The 17,618-nt window shown below is 40.7% G+C and overlaps 1 protein-coding gene across 1 annotated transcript in view; it reads right to left on the reverse strand.

Annotated features, from left to right (window-relative positions):
* The window catches only part of SRPK1 (SRSF protein kinase 1), a 68,980-nt gene that overhangs the window by 14,645 nt on the left and 36,717 nt on the right, over positions 1–17,618 (reverse strand). The window contains 1 exon segment of the mRNA XM_011986577.1: positions 10,446–10,553. Coding sequence (XP_011841967.1) covers positions 10,446–10,553 — 108 coding nt within the window.

A 17,618-nucleotide genomic window follows, 5' to 3' on the forward strand; every position in this document is an offset into this window, starting at 1 on the left:
ATTTTAATTTTAATTTAATTTAATTTTATGAGAGAGGGTCTTGCTCCGTGACCCAGGCTGGACTGTAGTGGTGCAATCTTGGCTTACTGTAACCTCTGCCTCCTGATCTCAGGTGATTCTCCCACCTCTGCCTCCCAAGTAGCATGAATCACCACACTCGGCTAATTTTTAAATTATTTGTAGAGATGGGATTTTGCCATGTTGCCCAGGCTGGTCTCACACAATCCATCTGCCTTGGCCTCCCAAAATGCTGGGACTAGAGGTGTGAGCCACCGTGCCTGGCCTTACTATTGTTAAAATGTCCACACTACTCAAAGTGATCTATCAGATTCAATGCAATCTCTATCACAGTTGCGATGTTATTTTTCATAGAAACAGAAAAAACAATCCTAAAATTCACATGCAATCACAAAAAATCCCAAATAGCCAAGGCAGTCACGAACACAAAGAAGAAAGCTGGGCTGGGCGTGGTGGCTTATGCCTGTAATCCCAGCACTTTGGGAGGCTGAAGCAGGCAGATCACTGGAGCCCAGGAGTTTGAGACCAGCCTGGGCAACACAAGGAGACCCCATCTCTACAAAAAATACAAAAATAATTGGATGTGGTGGGGCGCACCTGTAGTCCCAGCTACTTGGGAGGCTGAGGTGGGAGGATCGCTTGAGCCCAGGAGGCGAAGGCTGAAGACAGCCATGATTGTGCCACTGCACTCCAGCCTGAGTGACAGTATGAGACCCTGTCTCAAAACAAGAACAAAGCTGGAAGCGTCACACTACCTACTTTCAAACTATACTACAAAGCTATAGTAATTAAAACAGCATGGTCCTGGCAAAAAAAGCAGAAGCATAGACCAAAGGAACAATATAGAGAGCCCAGAAATGAACCCACGCGGCTGGGCGCGGTGTCTCACACCTATAATCCCAGCACTTTGGGAAGCCAAGGCAGGTGGATCGCAAGGTCAAGAGATTGAGACCATCCTGGTTAACATGGTGAAACCCTGTCTCTACTAAAAATACAAAAATTAGCTGGGCACGGTGGCGTGCGCCTGTAGTCCTAGCTGCTGGGGAGGCTGAGGCAGGAGAATGGTGTGAACCCAGGAGGCGGAGCTTGCAGTGAGCCGAGATCGTGCCACTGTGCTCCAGCCTGGGCAACAGAGTGAGACTCCGACTCAAAAAAAAAAAAAGAAATGAACCCATGCATGTATGGTCAAGTGATCTTTGACAAAAATCCCAAGAATACAGAATGGGAAAAGGATGGTCTCTTCAATAAATGGTGTTGGAAAAACTGGATATAAAAAGAATGAAATTGCACTCCGAATACAAAAATCAAAATGGATGAAAGACTTAAACATAAGACCTGAAATTGAAAAACTACCAGAAGAAAACAAGGGGGAAACCCACATGACATTGATCTGAGCAACGATTTTTTTGGATTTGACCCCAAAAGCCCAGGGAGCAAAAGCGAATACAGACAAATGGGATAACATCAAACCAAAAAACTTCTGTACAGCAAAGGAAACAATAGTGTGTACAGATAACCTATGGGATGGGAAACAATATTTGCATGCTATACATCTGATAGGGGTTAATATCCAAAATAATATGGAACTCAACTCAATAGCAAGAAAACAAACAAACAAAAACCCTACTAAAAAACAGGCAAAGGACCTAAATACACATTTCTGAAAAGAAGACACACAAATGGCCAACAGATCTACTAAAAAAATAGCTCAACATCATTAATCATTAGGGAAATGCAAATTAAAACCAAAATGAGATATCATTTCATATCTGTCAGAATGTCTGTTATCACAAAGATGAAAGATTTAGTGTTGGTGAGAATGTGGAGCAAAGGGAAGTCTTGAATGTTATTGGTGGGAATGTAAATTAGTACAACCCTCATGGAAAACTATATGGAGGTTCTTTAAAAATCTAAAAGTAGAGTTACCATATGATCCAGCAATCCCACTTCTGGATATTTACCTCAAAGATTTAAAATCAGTTTGTTTAAGTGATGTCTGCATTCCCATATTCACGGCAGCACTATTCACAATAATCAAGTTATGGAATCAACCTAAGTTGATTTTAAAATCAATCTAAGTTGAGTCTATACAGATCAGATAAACAGACAATAAAATGTGGTATATACAGGTTGCTCCAAAATCCAAAATTGACACGACATGCAAAGGAAATGCTCATTTGGAGCATTTCGAAGTTTAGATTTTTGGATTAGAAATGTTCAGACAGTATGTATTCTGCAAATATTCCAAAATCTAAAAAATTTCCCAAACTGAAACTGGTACCAAGTGTTTCAGATTCAGGATATTCAACTTGTATGCACAATGGAATGGAATACTATTCAGCCTTAAAAACAAGATGGAAATTCAGTCATTTGCAATGACATGGATGGAATTGGAAAACATAATATGAAGTGAAATAAGCCAGGCACGGAAAGACAAATACTGCAACACTCTCACTTATATGTGAAATCTAAAACAATTGAACTCATAGAAGCAGAGAGCGGAATGGTGGTTACAGAGGCTGGGGGGTGAAGATAATGGGGAGATAATGATTAAAGAGTTAAAAAAGACAAAAAAAGGGAAAAAGTAAATTTAGTTTTAACTATAACAATATTTCTAGAAATATCTGATGAGTATCATTCACACTTTATTTCTGTTACTAACCATATTTAATTGCTCAAATCATGAAGATACTAAGTTGAAGGTGGCTTTGAAACTCATTTCAAACCAGATATGCCAAGTTTTGTTCAAATTTTGTTTAGAAGTCTACTTACTGCTCCTCTTGATATGGAGAAGTAACATAATTAAGTACTCAGTCCTAGTGGTTAGTGCTCTGCAAACAACCAATAGCAGGGGAATGAAGCAAAGGAAAGATGTCTTAACAGCAAGGAAGCAATGTTTCAGCACTAGAAAGGATGAAAGAGGGTTACAATAGCCACAGGTCAAAAAGGACGGTTGGGAAACTCCCGAGTTCAGTTATTAGTTTTTTTGTTGTTACTAAATATATTCTACCACTCACTTCCAGTTTTAAAAGTAGCGTTTTTCCAGTCTTAACACAGCTGTAAATTATATTAGTCAAAGCAAATAAATGGTTCTGTATCAAAGGTGTACGTAAGAATTGCTGAAGAACTTTTCCAAAATGCATATGTCTACTGCACATATCCCTTTCCTATTTAAGAATCACAGACAATTTCCCTGCCTCATATAGAAAGCAAACATAAAAAAACCCCATGTATTTCAGGGAGTCACAAGTTCTATGTGACAAAGAAAAGTGATAAAGTGGGGGTTATTTCAAATAAAGTCGCCAGGAAGATATCTCTAAAGAGATTCTGTTGAACAAAGACCTGCATAAGGTGAACGAGAAAGCACGTCCAAAGGTCCAAGGTAAGAATGAGCTTCACAAGACTAGGGAAAGAAAATAGGACTTTGAGTGGAATAGATGCAATTAGAGGATTTAAAACAGGGGAGTAATATGATTTGATTAACACTTAAGACCACTCAGGCCACTATGTGATAATGTGACATGAAGGGAGAAAAACAGAAGCAGAGAAAGGAAATTAGGAGGTCACTGTATTGATCCATTTGTGAAATGATGATGGCATGGGTTATAATGAGTTAATGGAAAAAGTAAAAAGTGGTTGGTATTGGATTTTTTTTTTTTTTTTTTGGAGACAGGGTGTCGCTCTGTCACTCAGGCTGTGGTGCAGTCTTGGCTCCCTGCAATCTCTGCCTCCTGGGTTCAAGCAATTCTCATGCCTCAGCCTCCCCAGTAGCTGGGATTTCAGTTGCATACCACCACATCCGTCTAATTTTTGTATTTTTGGTAGAGACAGGGTTTCATCAGGTTGGCCAGGCTGGTCTTGAACTCCTGATATCAGGTGATCCACCTGCCTCAGCCTCCCAAAGTGCTGAGATTACAGGTATGAGCTGCACCTAGCTGGTATTGGATATGTTCTGAAGGTAAAACACATAAAAACAGCTGATGGACTAGATGTAGACAGAGGAAAACAGAATTAAGAATTAACCTAAAAGGTTCAGGTTCTAAGCTTTTAGTCTGAGTTGCTGGGTGAACAGGGGGATAATTTACAAAAACAGGATGTGTAGGGTGAACCAAGCACTCTATTTTGAAAATGTTACATTTAAGATATTTATCAGATATTCAAATGGAGTTGTCAAGCAGACAGTTGGACATAAAAAGTTGGATTAAGTATAGAGATGAGCTGAGGCTAGAGACATCATGGGACTTGATGAAATCCCCCAGGAAGAGAGAGAAGAGGGCCAAGGGCTGAGTCCTTTTTCAGTTAAGAGGAAAGGCCTATCCATTTAAGTTCTCATTAATTAATATAGACAAAAAGTAAACAATAAGGGCAAGGTACTACTATAGACTTAAAGCTTTAATTTTTCTTTGGTAATCAAAGCATGCCTAAAATAAATATTCCAACATCCAGTTACGTGAACAGACCGTACAAGCTATGAATGATTAAAATGGAGACTATCTTGCCCCAGGGATCTAGTGCACCCCGGCTGGTGTCAGCTTAAAGCCTTCCTCTCAACTGTGTGCTAGTCACTGGGGTTATAATGAAGGTCCTATAGTTAATTAACTATAACGCCATCATTCCTGGGGAACAAATGCTTGCCTCTCTCAATTCCTCCTGCTTCTTTCCCTGTTTAGAATGTCTAACTTTGGGAGCTGTGCATTTAATCACTCCCATCTCTTGAATACAGCAAATACCCAGCTCTCCTTTACCTTCACTGACAGCAATGCCTGGGATCCAGATACTTCTGCACATACCAACTGCAGGAATCTACTATAAAGACACAGGTCCTAGTGATTTTATTATAGAACAGTGAAAGAGATGAGATTATACTCTGTTTTTTGGTGTTTGTATTACCTCTGTTTAGCGGAACACTATGGCAGCAAAAACAAAAAAATAAATAAAAGCAAACCTATAGCTTTCATTGTATAGGATAAGGAAATTGTACAAAAAGAACTCAAAATATTACTTACTAAAATAGCATTCAAAATCTGGCCTCCACTGACTTATTGCTGTTGAACAAAGGTGACAATCTTTGGTGAAATCTAAACAGCTATTGTGCATAGTGCTAGAAGTTATAACCACCTGCAGACATTTCTGCCTTTTCATTCAGGCAGCTCAGATTGTGAATTGGTGATGATGGAGAAAGAGCTCTTGGGTTAAATTACTACACTTTGGATTTTGATAGTTTAAGGATTTTAGTAGCCTTAAGAATTCTAGACAAAGACAGTTACGGATAAACCCCTTTGGATCCCATTTCTGAAAGATTCACTCCCTTACTGAAACATCTGACCAAGAATTAAGTTAGTCAGCCCTGGGTGTCTGAGGTTCCACATGCTCAGATTCAACTGACTGCAGATTAAAAATATTCAGAAACGGCAACAACAGCACAATAAAAAAACAAGTAAAGGACAGGCACAGTGAGTCATGCCTGTAATCCCAGTGCTTTGGGAGGCTGAGGTAGCAGGATCGTTTGAAGCCAGCAGTTTGAGACCAGTCTGTGCAACATAGCAAGACCTGGTCTCTATGAGAAAAAAATTTAAAAATGAGCCAAGTGGGTGGCACATGCCTATAGTCCTAGCTACTCGGGAGTGAGGTGGTAGGATCCCTTGAACCCAGGAGTTTGAGGTTATATTGAGTTATGATCACACCACTGCACTCCAGCCTGGGCAACAGAGCAAGATCCCATCCCTAAAAAAAACAAAACGAAACAACAACAAAAAAACCAAGTTAAAAAAATATGGTACAACAACTTTACATAACATTTATATTATATTAGGTATTATAAGTAATCTAGAAACAATTTAAGTATACAGAGGCCATACGGTTATATATGTTATACGCAAACACTACGCCATTTTATGTAAAGTACTTGAACACCTGTGGATTTTGGTATCTGCAAGGGGTCTTAGAACCAATCCCCTGAGGACATTGAGGGATGACTGCATATTCTCTAGTTTTTCCCCTAACCTTTCCCTTGATTAGTAATTGGCCAACTTCTGGGGTTGACAAAGACATGCACTTCACCCCATGTCCTAAATATGTGTAGCTATACTCACCGAACCTCTCACAAGTGCCCATGGGAGTCCCACAAATCCTGTCCTGAATTTCAGAGAGCAAAAGGTGAAGAAAAGGAACATATGCCAGAAAGCAATCACTTCAAAAGAGGAATTTACCAGAAAAGGAAGACAACTGGGGACTATAAACATACTTCCCCACAGCGGGAGGAAGGGCATTCAAAGGCCAGAGAAGAAGATAATCTCATCCTGCCAGTTATGGTCCTACCTGTCCTGACTCCAATGTTCGAAATTTTCTTTTTTTTTTTTTTTTGAGACAGAGTCTCACTCTGTCATGTTCTACACAAATATTTTCTCCTTTCCACCCCCCACTTTTTGAAACAGAGTCTTGCTCTGTTGCCCAGGCTGGGGTGCAGTGGTGTGATCTCAGCTCACTGCAGCCTCTGCCTCCCAGGTTCAAAAGATTCTTGTGCCTCAGCCTCCCGAGGAGCTGGGATTACAGGCATGTGCCACCACGACCAGTTAATTTTTGTATTTTTAGTAGAGACAGGGTTTCTCCATGTTGGCTAGGCTAGTCTTGAACTTGTGACCCCAAGTAATGTGTCTGCCTCAGCCTCCCAAAGTGCTGGAATTACAATCATAAGCCACCACACCTGGGTCCCCTTTTCCCTTTTTATAATTGCCCTTCTATCTATTCCTCAGTCATCAATGTGGTAGGCAATCTCAACTTGTTTATCTCATTACCTCTCAGAGAGGGTTCTAATCTTTCCATCCATTAATTACTTTGGATGCAGGATGATCCATCTCTTCAGGCACTTCTGATATTCCAGAATTTTTGCTCTACGATCAATTTTTTTTTTTTTTTTTTTTTTGAGACGGAGTCTCGCTCTGTCACCAAGGCAGGAGTGCTGTGCCGCGATCTCGGCTCACTGCAAGCTCCGCCTGCCAGGTTCACGCCATTCTCCTGCCTCAGCCTCCCGAGTAGCTGGGGCTACAGGCGCCCGCCACCATGCCCGGTTAACTTTTTTTTTGTATTTTTTAGTAGAGATGGGGTTTTACAGTGTTAGCCACGATGGTCTCGATCACCTGACCTTGTGATCTGCCCGCTTCAGCCTCCCAAAGTGCTGGGATTACAGGCGTGAGCCACCACGCCTGGCCTCTATGATCAAATTTAAAGCAACATTTTGTTTTTCTATGTCGACTGGCAAAATAAAATTTGAGGATCAAATGGAGCTCAATTTTTCATGATATTGTCTCATGTCAGGTAAGTACCTTGCGTTCCTTGATGAAGAAAATTCTGACATGTGAGTGGGTCCAGAACTATGAGGCAAGATTAATGACACCTTTATCTTTCAGCCTTACTTCTTAAGCCTGACATTAGAAATACTTTATTAAATATCAAGCAGGATCTACTGCCCCCAAACAAAATAGAAATGTGGAATAAGAAAAAAAAGTCCTCATCTTCTTACAGTAAACAATTAATCCACTACTAAAAACTACATCTTAGCAAATCCACATTTTAATAAATCAGATGCCATCTATTAACCAGGTACACTTTATAGCTGGTGGCATCTCCATCATTTATAATTTTCTATAGCAAATTAACTCAAATAAAATTCCTCAAAATACAAAGCTTTAAAGTGTGGCAAGAAAGAAGCCTGAGATTTTATTCCAATATTCTTTCATTTTGTGCAACAATATTAAAACCTTACTTCAGACAGTCCATCAGCTTTAAAGACCAATGATATGGGCCCGGCACGGTGGCTCACACCTGCAATCCCAGCACTTTGGGATGCCAAAGTGGGTGGATGGATCACGAGGTCAGGAGATTGAGACCATCCTGGCTAACACAGTGAAACCCCGTCTCTACTAAAAATACGAAAAAATTAGCTGGGTGTGGTGGCAGGTGCCTGTAGTCCCAGCTACTCGGGAGGCTGAGGCAGGGGGAGGCGGAATTTGCAGTGAGCCAAGATCATGCCACTGCACTCCAGCCTGGGCGATAGAGCAAGACTCTGTCCCAAAAAAAAAAAAAAAAAAAGTCATCACCATTCTCTTCATCTCAAGTACCCAGGGACACTGCGGAAAGTCGCAGGGACCTCTGCCTAGGAAAGCCAGGTATTGTCCAAGTTTTCTCCCCATGTGATGGTCTGAAATATGGCCTTGTGGGAAGGGAAAGACTGGATTGTCCCCCAGCCTGACACCCGTGAAGGGTCTGTGCTGAGGAGGATTAGTGTAAGAGGAAAGAAGGCCTCTTGGCAGTTAAGATAGAGAAAGGCATCTGTCTCCAGCCCGTCCCTGGGCAATGGAACCTCTCGGTGTAAAACTTCATTGCACATTCTATTTACTGAGATGGGAGAAAACCACCTTAGGGCTGAAGGTGGGATGTGCTAGCGGCAATGCTGCTCTTTATGCACTAAAAAAGTTTATGGAGATGTTTACATATCCATATCAAGGCACAGCACTTTTCCTTAAACTTATTCAAGTCACACAGATCTTTATTCCTATGTCTTACTGCTGACCTTCTCCCTACTATGACCCTATTGTCCTGCCACTTCCCTTCTTCTGAGATGGTAAAGATAATGACTAATAAATACTGAGGGAACTCACAGACCAGTGCAGGCGGGGGTCCTCTGTATCCTGAGCGCTGGTCCCCTGGGCCCACTTTTTCTTCCTCTATACTTTGTCACTGTGTCTCATTTCTTTTCTCAAGTCTCTCTTTCCACCTAACGAGAAACACCCACAGGTGTGGAGGGGCAGGCCACCCCTTCACTAAACCCTTGGAATTTCCAAGAGGTAGGTGTCTTTATCCATGGTGGGTCTCTTGGACCATATCTAAGTTTATATTAACAAAGTGACTCATGCTGGGGCCCTATATAGTTGGATTTTTGATGTTCCGTTCTTGTTGCCTAGGCTGGAGTGCAATGGTGTGATCTTGGCTCACTGCAACCTGTGTCTCCCAGGTTCAAGCGATTCTCCTGCCTCAGCCTCCCAAGTAGCTGGGATTATAGGCATGCACCACATCTGGCTAATTTTTAGTAGAGATAGGGTTTCATCATGTTGGTCAGGCTGGTCTCAAACTCCTGACCTCAAGTGATCCACTTGCCTCAGCCTCCCAAAGTGCTGGGATTACAGGCATGAGCCACTGCGGCCAGCCGCTACATAGTTTTAAGATCAAGGTTGGACATACGGGAAAGACCAACCACATGATCAGAGGATTGGGGCTTTCCAACTTCCCAACCTCCAGGGAAGGGAGGGAAAGCTTGAAGACTGAGCTCAATCACATGGCCAGTGATTCAATCAATACCTAATTAATGGCATCTCAATAAAACTCTGAACACTTGAAGCTTGGGTGAGCATCCCTCGGTGGTGACACACATCAATGTGCCAGGAGGGTGACAAGTCCTGAGGACATAGAAGCTTCATGTTTAGTACCCTCTCAGACTATCCCCTGTGTGTCCTGATTTGTATTCTTTATAAACAAACTATAGCAAGCTTAGCACTTTCTGAGGGGGGTAATGCAAACCTCTTAATTTGTAGCCAGTTGGTTAGAAGTACAGGTGGCTTGTGGATCCTGAGGCTTGTGGTTAGTGTCTGAAGTGAGAGCAATCTTGTGGGGAACCATGCTCTTAACCTATGAAGGGTGCGATAACTCTGGGTAGTTAGCATCGGAACTACATTGTAAGCGATCACTCAAAATGTGTCAGGCAATGAATACATAACAGCCATGATTCCTGACAGTACGGGGCTTACAACACAGAAGAGAAACAAGTAAACAAACACGGTTAGAAATTGTGGTGATTAAAGATATTAAGGAGTATAATACATTTTAAGAAACAATGTAACACATTCCAACATGAGGCTATTAGTAGGAAATCATTTATGATCAACTAAATCTGACCACTAGAATAGTTGCTTGCCGGGGACTAAATAGCCATTTACGAATCTATGAATGATTGGACTTCACATCTTGGGAGCTACAAAGATATCTGAGGAGCTGCAGAATTGTACAAAATGAAGCAGTTTCCAGGGGTTTCTCTGATCTGAAAACAGATGAGTGCTAAAAATGCAAAGACACTTGTAATCTCCTAATCAAAACCACAACACCTCTTAGTAGTTATTTTCATTATTTTTCCCCCCAACAATCTGTAGTAAGAAACATTTAGTTCCTTCACCTAGCAGGAACTTGGCAGTAACCAAATGAAATGCCAGACAGATTTTTGAATTCGGACCTCTCTAGACACAGAATTTAGAATTCCTATGGTAAGTCATCTGTGTTACGTTCTTTTCTGCTAGTTAATTTGCTGGTTTACTGAAATTAGCAAACAGGGCAAGATATGTACCACTTAACAAGTGAAAGCCAAGGGGAAAAAACATTACCATGCATGCTGTGCTCCAAATGTCAGCAGGGGTATTATAGCCAGATCCTATCAGAACTTCCAAGGAACGATACTGCCTTGTTTGAATATCTTCAGTGAAATGTTTGTGCTGAGAAAATGAAGCAAACAGTATTTTAAACTTCATTCTAAAAAGTACAAGTCAATACTGCTTAACAATGAAGATGAAAACGAACTCTCTGAAGTTTTTCCCAAACCAAAGTTCTCACTTTGCTTATTTCTTAAACAGCATTTTTATGTTATTAGCTCCAACAATCCTTTGCCTTACACACAGCTACTCCAAATTATTTTTACAAACAAATGAGCCTAAACTTAATATAGATATACAGGTTTACAACAGCTAGGAAACATAAATAAAATAAAGCTAGGAAACAACAACAGCTTTATTCTTTTTAAAAATTGTTTTAGTAAAGATGAGGTCTTGCTATGTTGCCCATGCTGGACTCAAAACTCCTGGGCTCAAGTGATCCACCCGCCTTGGCCTCCCAAAGTGCTGGGATTACAGGCGTGAGCTACCACACCAAGGAATCCAAACTCTTTAACCTTGCAATTTACTATACTTGTCTTTAATAAGTATCTTTCTGTGCCTTTATTGGTGATGTTGATGTTCTACCTAGAGTACTTTTTGCTGTTTTAGTCAAATTTCATCTAGTACCCTTTGAAGCCCTGGTCTATACTAGTTTTCTACCTGAAGGCTTTCTCTGTGTAATTTCCTCTTTTCACAAACACGGTTCCCTGTTTTTAAATTTCAATGGGATTAGAGAATCGTCTTCCACACTTTTCTATCACATTTGAATAACTGAATTTTGTTTCCTGTATATGACTCATACTAAGCTTCTTTTTTCCTTCATTATTCATTTATTTTTATCATGGAAAATTTCAAATATATACAAAAGTAGAAAGAATCATGAACCCCATGCCATTTATTATACTAGTGTCACAAAGCAATTACCACTCATTGCCAGTCTATTTTCAACTGTATCCCAACCCTGCCACTGCACCTACACCAGATTTTAAGTACATACTAGACATTTTATTTTCATTCATAAATATGGCTTTCTGAAAGATTACTCTTTTTAACTGTGACACTTTGTCACCTAAAAAAAAAAAATTAAGATTCAAAACCAAAGAATCAGAGTTTCAATGTTGAAAGTGAACATCAAATCTTTAGTATGAGAGGTGAAAACAGGCTGAGTGCGGCACATCACTATGAAATTATGTTACTTCCACTGGGGGAAAAGGTTTCATAGAAAGATTAAGAATTAGAATGGCATCGGTCTTTAGTACCATCAAGACTGGAAACTAGAAAGCAATGGAGCAATGACATTCTGAAAGAAAATGTTTTCTAACCTAGAATTCTCTACATAGGAAACTGAGTGTGAAAGCAGAATAAAGACGATCAGATGTGCAAATCCTACCCTTCTCTCACCCAATCTCATACCCTTTCTCAGGAAACTATTTTATGTTGCATGTACTCTACAAAAAAGATGACATAAACCAAGAAAGAAAGGAGACACAGAAAACAGGGGATATATATAGAGAGAAAATAATAAATTTCCAGGATGACAGTGAAGGGAAATCCCAAATGATAGTTATGTAGCAGACCTACAGGGCAACCCAATCAGATGAACAGAGATTAGAAGACTCCAGGTTCTAGGATAGAGCGCTTTAGAAAGATAATAGTAGAAAGAACACCCAATGTATCTGTACATATTAAAGTGTATTTACAACACTGGGTAAAAGTATGGGATTGAATTAAGTGATCAACAGTACAAAGAAAACTAAGCAAATGAAACATGTTATGTTTCATTATGTTATGTTTTATAACATGTTTCAGAATGGAAGGAAACCATGGAAAGGTTCAGAAAGGAAAAGGAACCACAATATATGCTCAGTTCAGCTGAGGATAGCACTAGAGTCTCAATGATATAAACATGGAATGATCATGTAGCCAAAAATTAGATTACATTGGGGAAATGAGGAATTTGTGCTGTGATGCTAGATAAGTCCCATTTTCCAGGAGGAAAAAAATAATATGTAACACTGAAAACAAAATTGGAGTAATATAACCTGTTATTAGTAATATAAAGGTAAATACTGTTATGGGGAGTGAAAAACTGGTGAAAGAAGTACGCAAATTTTTAAATAAAAGCTTCAATAACTCACTGTCTCCCCCCTGTGTAAATAAATGCATGCCTGATAAGCAAAAAAGAAAAAGAAAAAGAAAAAGAAAAAAAGAATAAAAAGCTTAGTACAGTGGTCCCTCAGTGTACTTCGGGGATTAGTTTCCGAATTCCCCGAGCATAACAAAATCTGTGCAAACTCAAGTTTCACAGTTGGCCCAGAACTCAAATATACAAAAAGCCAGCCCTCCATATATGTGCATTTCACATTCCTCGAATACTGTTTTCGATCCTTGTTTGGTTAAAAAAAATCTGTGTATAAGTGGACTTGTGTAGTTCAAACCTATGTTGTTCAAAAGTTGACTGTATTTTTAATATTTTAAATAATACAGCTCATTAAAAATTATGTAAAATTCCATTACTGAATGCCCTATGCTGATGTGCTGAAGAGATCAAGAAGTGAGATCCAATCTGAATCCAATGGGGTGCAACACACATGTATTGTTCACCACTGTGTCCTAATGCCTACATCAGAGTATGTGCCAATATGTTTGCTGAATGAGTGAATGGGTGAAAAGAACATAGTTATTTTTTTTCTTTTGAGATGGAGTCTTGCTCTGTCACCCAGGCTGGAGTGCAGTGGTGTGATCTCGGCTCACTGCAAGCTCCACCTCCTGGGTTCACGCCATTCTCCTGCCTCAGCCTCCCGAGTAGCTGGGACTACAGGTGCCCGCCACCAAGTCCGGCTAATTTCTTTTTTGTATTTTTAGTAGAGACGGGGTTTCACTGTGTTAGCCAGGATGGTCTCGATCTCCCGACCTCGTGATCCGCCCGCCTCAGCCTCCCAAAGTGCTGGGATTACAGGTGTGAGCCAAGAACGCAGTCATTTTAAATGCAGAGACACTGCTATGGTTTGAATGTCTGTCCCCTTTGAAACTAATATTGAAACTTCATATCCGATGTTCAGAGTACTACTAGCAGGTGGGACCTTTAAGCCTTTAAGAGGTGGCTGGGTCATGAGGGGTTGCCTTCACGAATGGACTAACGGGTTATCACAGGGTGGGAATGAATTAACAGAGTAGACTTGTTGTGATATGATGTACATTCTATTGAGAGGCTTATTAAGCAAATAAACATACAATATTAAGTTGTGTTAAGTGTTGTGGAGAAAAAAAAGTTACAGGGAGAAAGGAAGAGTAGGCAAATACATCAGTGAATATGATAAAGGTATGTGTTTGGGGAGTGGCAGTTTGTTAATTACATTAGGTGTTTAGGGGGGAAGATCTCCCTGATAAGTGATATCTGGGTAAAAACTTAAAGAAAATGAAGGAGTTGTACGTGAAGAGGATTCCAAGCAGAAGGAAGAGTAAGTTCTCTTTGCTTGGTGGTGTGTGGGTAAGGACTTTGGTATTCATTCTGAAGGGAGCCACTGCAAAGTTTAGAGAATATATGACTTGACTTACATTTAAAATGGCCGACTAGACACAGGTAGTATGTGCCTCCTCCACAGAAAGGAACTAGAACAGTCAGAAGATACCCACATTTTGAACAGATTGTCCAGGAATGAATGCTAGGATTCACCAGAGAAGTGACAGGAAGCAGCAGAAGTAAGGAAAGGGCTTGAGAAAACTGGCATGGGCATACAGTAAGAGAGAAATCCCCAGCATTCCACATTCTGAAAATGGGTTTTATGACCTTGGTTATGGGAGAAACCTTGAACCAACTAGGGCCTCAGGCCTGACATACAGAACTGCCTAAAGTTTGGACAGATGTTGCTCCAAAAAGGGAACCCAAAGAGAATCCCACAGGCATCTGAGTCTAAGCGGCTTCAGCTGGGTGCCATTTTGACAGCCTTGATACCAGGGATCTGCAGACACAGCTGCTGTCACTCCACTGCTCTGAGGAAGGAGAGGGGAGGCTAGCACTCTCATGCACTCCTGGGAGGGTCCCCATCACCCTGCCATGGGCTGCTGTTGAGACCAAGATGTGAGTGGACCACATTCCCCACAGCTCCTTCCCCGTGCTGCTGGCCTAAGAGGGACCCTCCCTTCTCTGGTCCCAGGCATAAAGTGCTATTTTCAGAGTTTAATGCTAGGTTGTGCCTTGCCCTTTCGGGCTGACCTGGCTGTAGCTGCCATTTGGCTAAGGAGGGACAGGGAAACCAGGCTCTCCTATGCATAACTAAGAAAACAGGCTTCTGTGAGACTGAGACTTGAGTGTACCATAACTCCCCACAGTTTCTTGCCCATGCTGTTCATTTGAGAGGGAACCTACCCTTTCAGTCACAGGCCAACAGCTGGCATCATTTTGAGAGTTTACAGCTGGGCTATGCGCTGCCCTTGGGTGACACGGCTGCAACTGCCACCCAGCTGGAAGACGGACAGCAGAGACCAAGCTTCTCTAAGCACACTTAGGAAAATATCCATTGCCCTGCTATGAGCGGCTGTAAAACTAGGGACTAGCCCCCTCTGACCCATCACAGCTAACAACAACAACACCACAGACTGCTTGGGTCCCAGCGGGTTGCTCCACCACTCTAACTGCCATCCCCCACATTATACCAGCTGCCCAGGGGCCTGAGAACCTGCACATATACCCAGTCAGAGACCCAAGAATTCACCCCTCCAAGACCCATTAACACGGGAACCAACGTAAACTGCTCTGGGGCCTAAAAACAGGAACACTCAGCCCACTAATGCCACCATCAGGGTTCAAAGACTGGCTCAGTTGGCATCCAAGTCCCCAGCAAAACCTCACCACAACCTAAACTGTACCCTAAGCCACAGAGGAAACTGCAGATACCCCTGACCCTGTGTACTGCTAAAAAAGTTATACAAAAACCATACTACCAGTGGTACCCAAAATCAAAATCAAAAAGTATCTTACTTAACCAACGACATATATACAACTTCAGAAAAATATTCTCCCCTACGAAAGCAATTTCAAAAAAATTGAAACAAGTGACTACTGCAACAAACATGCAGATATCAATGGAAGACACAGAAAACATAAACAGGTAAATATGACAGCACCAAAGGACCACAACAATTGTCCAGCAACAGATCTGAACAAAAAAGAATCCCTTGAAATGCCAAATACATCAAAATATTCATTTTAAAGAAGCTTAATTAGATGCAAGAGAAATCTGAAAATCAATACCAGGAAATCAGAAAATCCATTCAAGATTTTGAATGAGAAATTTACCAAGGTGACAGATACCTTAACAACAACAACAAACCCCAGAAATTCTAGAATTAAAAAACTCATTGAAGCAGGGCACAGTTGCTCACATCTGTAATCCTAGCACTTTTGGAGGCTAAGGTGCTTGAGCCCAGGAGTTCGAGACAAGCCTGGGCAACATAGTGAGACCTTGTCTCTACTAAAAAAAATTAGATAAGTGTGTTGGCATGCACCTGGGGTCCCAGCTACTCAGGAGGCTGAGGCAGGAGGATCGCTTGAGCCCAGGAGATTGAAGCTGCAGTGAGCTGTGATCATACCACTGCATTCCAGCCTGGGTGACACAGTGAGACCATGTCTCAAATAAATTAATAAATTAAATAAAAAATTTATTCAAGGAAATACAAAATACATTCGAAAGCTTCAATAATAGACTAGGACAAGCAGAAGAATCTGAGAACTTGAAGACGGGTCCTCTGAAATATTCTAGTCAGATAAATATAAGGAAATAAAAAAAATTAGCTGAGCCTGGTGGTGTGTGCCTGTAGTCTCAGCTACTCAGGAGGCTAGGGCAGGAGGACTGCTTGAGCCCAGGAGTTAAAGGTTGCAACAAGCTATGATGGCACCACTTCATTTCTACCTGAGCAACAGAGACCCTGTTTCTAAATAATAATAATAATTAATTAATTAAATGAATAAATTTTTTCTTATAGTAGATAAAAATTTCCCAAGTCTGACAAGTGAGTTAAGGCATCCAGATACAGGAGGCCCACTGATCCCCAGGCAAATACTGGGGAGAGGGAGGGGAGACTTTCCCACAAGAAACAAAAGCTGAGGGACTAAAAAAAAAAAAAGCTGAGGGATTTTATCAACACCAGACCTGTCCTTACAAGAAATCTTAAAGAAAGAAAATCTTTCTTCAATCAGAAAGAAAAACTCATTAATGAGCAATAAGTAATCATGTGAAGGTACAAAACTCACCAGTAAATATACAGAAAAACACAGAATATTATAACACTGTTAACTGTAGTGTGTAAACTATTCTTACCCTAAGTGGAAAGACAGATCAACCAATCAAAAAAAACTACAGCAACTTTTCAAGATACAGGCAGTCAAAAATGTTGCTGGGAAAACTAGATACCCATATGCAGAAAAATGAAACTCAATTCCTATCTCCCATAATACATAAAAATCAAATCAAAATAGATCAAAGACTGAAATCTAAGATCTCAAACTTTTGAAGATACTATAAGGAAACATTTGCGAAAATCTCCAGGACACTGGTCTGGGCAAAAATTTTCTTGAGCAATACCTCACAAGCACAGGCAACCAAAACAAAAATGGACAAATGGGATAACATGAAGTTAAACAGCTTCTGCACAGCAAAGAAAACAATCAACAAAGTGAAGAGACAACCCATAGAATGGGAGAAAATATTTGCAAATTACCCATCTGACAGGGGAATAACCAGAATATAAAAGGAGCTCAAGCAACTCTATAGGAAAAAAAATCTAATAATCTGATCAAAAAATGGGCCAAAGATTTGAATAGACATTTCTCAAAACACATGCAAATGGCAAAGAGACATATGAAAAGGTGCTCAACATCACTGACCATCAGAGAGAGGCAAATCGAAGCTACAATGAGAGCATCTCACCCTAGTTAAAATGGCTTACGTCCAAAAGATAGGCAATAACAAATGCTGGCAAGGATATGGAGAAAAGGGAACCTTCATGCACCGTTGGTAGGAATGTAAACTGGTTACAACCACCATGGAGAACAGTTTGGAGGTCCCTCAGAAAACTAAAAATAGAGCTATCCAGCAATCCCATTGCTGCGTAAATAATCGAACAAAA

This window comes from Mandrillus leucophaeus, unplaced genomic scaffold (genome assembly GCF_000951045.1).
Source record: "Mandrillus leucophaeus isolate KB7577 unplaced genomic scaffold, Mleu.le_1.0 Scaffold3, whole genome shotgun sequence".
NCBI classification, from domain to species: Eukaryota; Metazoa; Chordata; class Mammalia; order Primates; family Cercopithecidae; genus Mandrillus; species Mandrillus leucophaeus.